The 4,672-nt window shown below is 35.0% G+C and overlaps 1 protein-coding gene across 1 annotated transcript in view; it reads left to right on the forward strand.

Annotated features, from left to right (window-relative positions):
• The window catches only part of EYS (eyes shut homolog), a 702,047-nt gene that overhangs the window by 443,265 nt on the left and 254,110 nt on the right, over nucleotides 1–4,672 (forward strand). The window contains 2 exon segments of the mRNA XM_031057597.1: nucleotides 787–977; nucleotides 2,682–2,773. Of these exon segments, the coding sequence (XP_030913457.1) occupies nucleotides 787–977; nucleotides 2,682–2,773 (283 nt within the window).

Raw genomic sequence — 4,672 nt, forward strand, 5'->3', positions numbered from 1 at the left:
AAGGGAAGGGAAGGGAAGGGAAGGGAAGGGAAGGGAAGGGAAGGGAAGGGAAGGGAAGGGAAGGGAGCAGAAAAAGTAGAGGAAAGGAGCAGGGAAAGGAAAAATGAGAAGAAAGAAGGGGACAGGAAGAAATAAAAAATACAGAGAAACCCCTTTTAAGTGTCACCTGGTGGGCTTGAACCCATGTATTCACATACCTTTTCTATTTAAATAAGAGTTGCATCTGCCCTTGCCAGGTACTGCACAGGGTGCTGAATGCCATGAGGTTTATAGATAAATAAGACAAGTTGGATGTAAACCCAAGGGAAATTTTCATCTTTCACCCTAGCACCAGAAAAGATTTGATATATTATTAAGATGCCAACTTCATAATTAGGTTGTAGAATGTCTTCCTCCCTTTAGATACTGCATAGTTTCTGTAGAGACTTCAAACCCATTCGTTCTTGCATCTAGGTTTGATGAAAACACCTAACTTTGAGGAAAATGTTGAGCCAAAGCTGCTAGATATGTACCAATTCTTTCATCTTTGTAGCCTAGTCTTTCAGGGATTGATCTATAAGCTTGCTTAATATAATTTGACAAAAACCTTATTGTCTAGTTTTATAAACTCTCAGTGTTAACCTTTGACAGCAGAAAACAAATATCATTTTTCAGATTCATTTATGAATCCTTGAAAGATGTAAACAATTATGCTGTATCTTTGCTACCACTACCAGAATAAGAAAGCAGCGTGTGAAGAAGAAAAATATCTTTGTATTCTTACATATCTCAAAATTCTATTCACAGATTTTAGTTATGCTCGCTACTATGGTGATTCTTACCTGGAATTTCAAGACTTACATTTGAACATGCAAAATTTCATCCACCTGGAATTTAAGACCTATGATCCTCATGGACTTCTTCTAAATATTGAACAGAGCCCAGAAACAATGCGACATTTTTTAATTCAACTTATCATCAATAATGGTACCTTGCAGGTAAGGCATCAAAATCTTCCACTGAAGGAAAAGTAAATAAAAGTTGAATCTGTAAAAATGTTAATATTTTTTAATTTTCTTACTGTAGAAGATAGTAAATAAAGCTACGGAGATTCTTGACATCTTCAGTATTTTAAGGAAGATAGTTGTTAAACTTGCTCTCTGTTTTGTCCAGTTCTTGGCTAATATAGTCAGTATGACTCACAAGAGTGTACATTAAAACACAAAACCAAAAAATATGGTTTTATCTTTACATGTGGTACAAGTTAAGTTATTGTATTTTATACCTAAACTAACTGAAATTTCTCATGTGGAACTTCATTAAAATTGTCATAAGGAAGGCTTATGGCATAGGCATAGACATAGAAATTGAATGAATTGTCATAGGAAAATTTATCATGTTAGGGAATAGAGTGTCTTTTTTACCATGTATCTATGAGTAGAAATCTTTGACTCCATCTATTATTTAAATCTCAGTTCCACAGGATCAGGAAAAAAATTATTTGGCTTTTGTGCACAGACTAACAAGGAATATATTTGTTCATTAACTTTAAAGAGTAAAGTGTTTATCGTGGTATATCTTTACCTTCCTCAAATTATTCCATCTTTTCTGAGGAAGAGGTAATACTAGAGTTTTATTAAGAGATGGCAGATACTAAAGAGGCTATAAAAAGATATTAAAAGTTACTTTTCTCATGACTTATCTCCCATTTTCCTGCTAAAATTTTCCCAAAGTACCTGTAATATATTCTTTTGTAAAAAGTGCGAAATGTCTGTTAGAAACAGAATTTTGTATTATATTTGCCTTCATGTTTTAAGACCATGACCATACTAAACAGATTTATAAACTGAAGATAAATAGAGAAGAAGAAAATTTCCTTTTACTTTATTTTGTTATATTGTGATTTTTTGTCTTTTATTATATTGTGACTTTGTCCAGAAAAAAAAAAAAGATGAGATTAGTCACGGGCAGGAAGTTATCCAACGTTTAGAAAATGGTGATGGCTTTAAGTTCATCTTACTTGTATTCATGGTAAAGTAATGATGCGGAAAAATATTTTTCTAACATATCATAAGCACCATAAAATATGAAAGTACTTTAATTGACACAAATCTATTCAGAGATCCCAGTGTGCCATGTTAAAACTAATTGAATTCACTTAATCATTCACAAAGCTGGTCAATTAAATGTGGATTTAAAGCCCAATGAACAAATGGTTCTAAGCTCACAATCAAGCTACAATTACAAGTAGACAAACCATGAAATCAAGTGCTTGTTCACATTAGTATAGGAAATTAAATGGTGCTCCAAAATGCTCAAGCCTGCACGCTACATTACATGTTTGGAAGTGTAAGGAAGCCATAAAATGTTAAGTAAAATTCACCCATGGCCAGTGTTAATTTCAGATGGGTTGCAGATGGTCGACTTCTTTGCAAATCAGACCCATAATATCTGATTGTACAATACACAAAGATTAAAGCATTTTCATGCAGATTAGGAAGCATATATGTGTACTTGTGTATTTCTGGTACAATAGGCTTCCTTATCCAGAACTTTCAATGAAACATTTATTTTTCTTGATACACATGACATCCTTCAGGGTTTTTTTTTAAACCATTTATCATTTTAAAATTCAAGTTTCAGTGCCTGAAACTGTTTAATTATTAGAAATAATGTAATTATAACCTTTTCCCACTCTGTAGTACCAGTATTTATGTGATGATGCAGCAGAAGTCAAAAACATCACTAACACTGCTAGAGTGGATGATGGATACTGGTACAGTGTGCAAATTAGGTAAGTTTACTGTTTTCTGTTTTTATCAAAGATCACAGAGTCTGGACCATTAGTAAATCCCACAGATATTATATCTGATTAACTATGATACCTGAACACGTACTGTAAAATTATGTTTTGGTAGTCTGGGCCACAACACATCCTTGGAAAGAATGTTTAAATCTACAGTTGGACAGTGCTCATCACATCCCTGATGTGCTTAGTGGAAAAAAATTTATTCTTATTGAAGTAATTTACTGTAGCAAACATAAACATTCAGTCAGGGAAGATGCTGCACAGTAAATCCAAGCTACTCAGTCCAGGAAATAGTTGAATTTCCAACAATGAGAGTGTGATTTATAGAAAAATCTTGGAAAATAAATAGATAGGCAGAAGCAGCACCATGACTTTCATTGCTGTCACTGACTTGCAATTCTAATAGGATATATTATTCCTGTAAAAGCAACAATACATAAAACTGAAGGAGAATAAAATGAAAAGAAAGTGAGGTAGGAAAATGAGGTAGGTAGTAGGCTTTCCATGGAGTTTGTACATAGATGTATCTAATGACTAAATATCTGTGCACATAGAATCCACAGCCTTGGAAGTGAAAGTTTTGGGTTCACTTTATAGGAAAGTTAGGCACCTAGTGTCCTCTCTGGGTGCCTAGTTCCTATTAGGTAGCTTAAAATAGGTCCAGCCATCTTGTCCAGCAAGAAGAAAGCAAGCTAGCTGTCTGCTTGTCTCTCAGGAGCAAGTTAGTCCTTAAAAAGTTTGTGGAGGAGTGCAGAAGGAATACAAACTTTTCACTGGAATAAGCCTTTTATAGCTATATCTGTCCAAACATTGTTAAATGGAGAACTTTTGCAGGGCAAGACTGTCTCCCCTTCCTTCCATGGGAAATATGATGGAGTCTGTATCCATTATACTGTACCTGCTGCCTCAGATGTGGCAGTGAGTATTCAGTGAGGAGAACCAAAGTTTGTTTCTGCATTTCAGTTACCATTTCTACCATAATTTTTTTCCAGCAAGTTAAACCACACTGATGGCTGGGACTGCTCAGTAACATACACAAATTAACGCAAGGAGCAAAAGCCAGTAATCCACTGTGGTTGTGCTTATCACGCAAAAAGGAACAGCATAAACCAAGCCATGCTAATGGAAGCTAAAGCAAGTGTAAGCTCCTCTGTGACCAGGGAAAAATAGAACACAGCATCTCAATGACACTGATAAAAGTGCAGTTCTCTAAAATCTAATAACATACGGAGTTCTGTTTATTTCCTGGTTATGACTCCCTCTCCATACCAAAACAGAGAAATTAAAGTGGAAAATAGTTTTTAGAGAAGAGATATAAAGATGATAAAATCATTAAGCAGCTTCTATATGAATAGAGACTAAATACTCAAGTACTCTGCAAGCCCATTAAATACAAGTAAGAGAGGATCCCAAAGAAGACAAATCCCAAGTGAACAGAAAGGGGATAAGTGGAGACATAAAATTTCTAGTTACTTAGATAGTTGAAATCCATTATAATTAACTTGTTATTTCCTTTGTTGCTCATTTTAAGAAAGATTTAAGATCCTGAAAATAGCAAAAGCATGAATACCTGAACCCTCAGTAATGTGGAACTCTCTACAGTGCCTTTCCCCTGGCACTGAAGCATTCAAACTGTGCTGTCACTGTCATCCCTCAGAGATGCACTAATTACCATGGTGGGAATACACTTGTTCTTTGCATTTTCCCCCTACTCCATCAAGCAGAAAAAAGCTTGAGTGTCTAAATCAGCCCATGATGATAGCCCATGACAAAAGAAAACCAACCTAATTTCTATATTTTGCTTTTCCTTTTGAGCACAAAGAAGAAAGGAACTTTCTTTCATTTGCAGGAAATTATTTCAGGACAGCTCAGGAAATGGGGCAG

Source organism: Geospiza fortis, unplaced genomic scaffold, assembly GCF_000277835.1.
Source record: "Geospiza fortis unplaced genomic scaffold, GeoFor_1.0 scaffold264, whole genome shotgun sequence".
Classification (NCBI taxonomy): Eukaryota; Metazoa; Chordata; class Aves; order Passeriformes; family Thraupidae; genus Geospiza; species Geospiza fortis.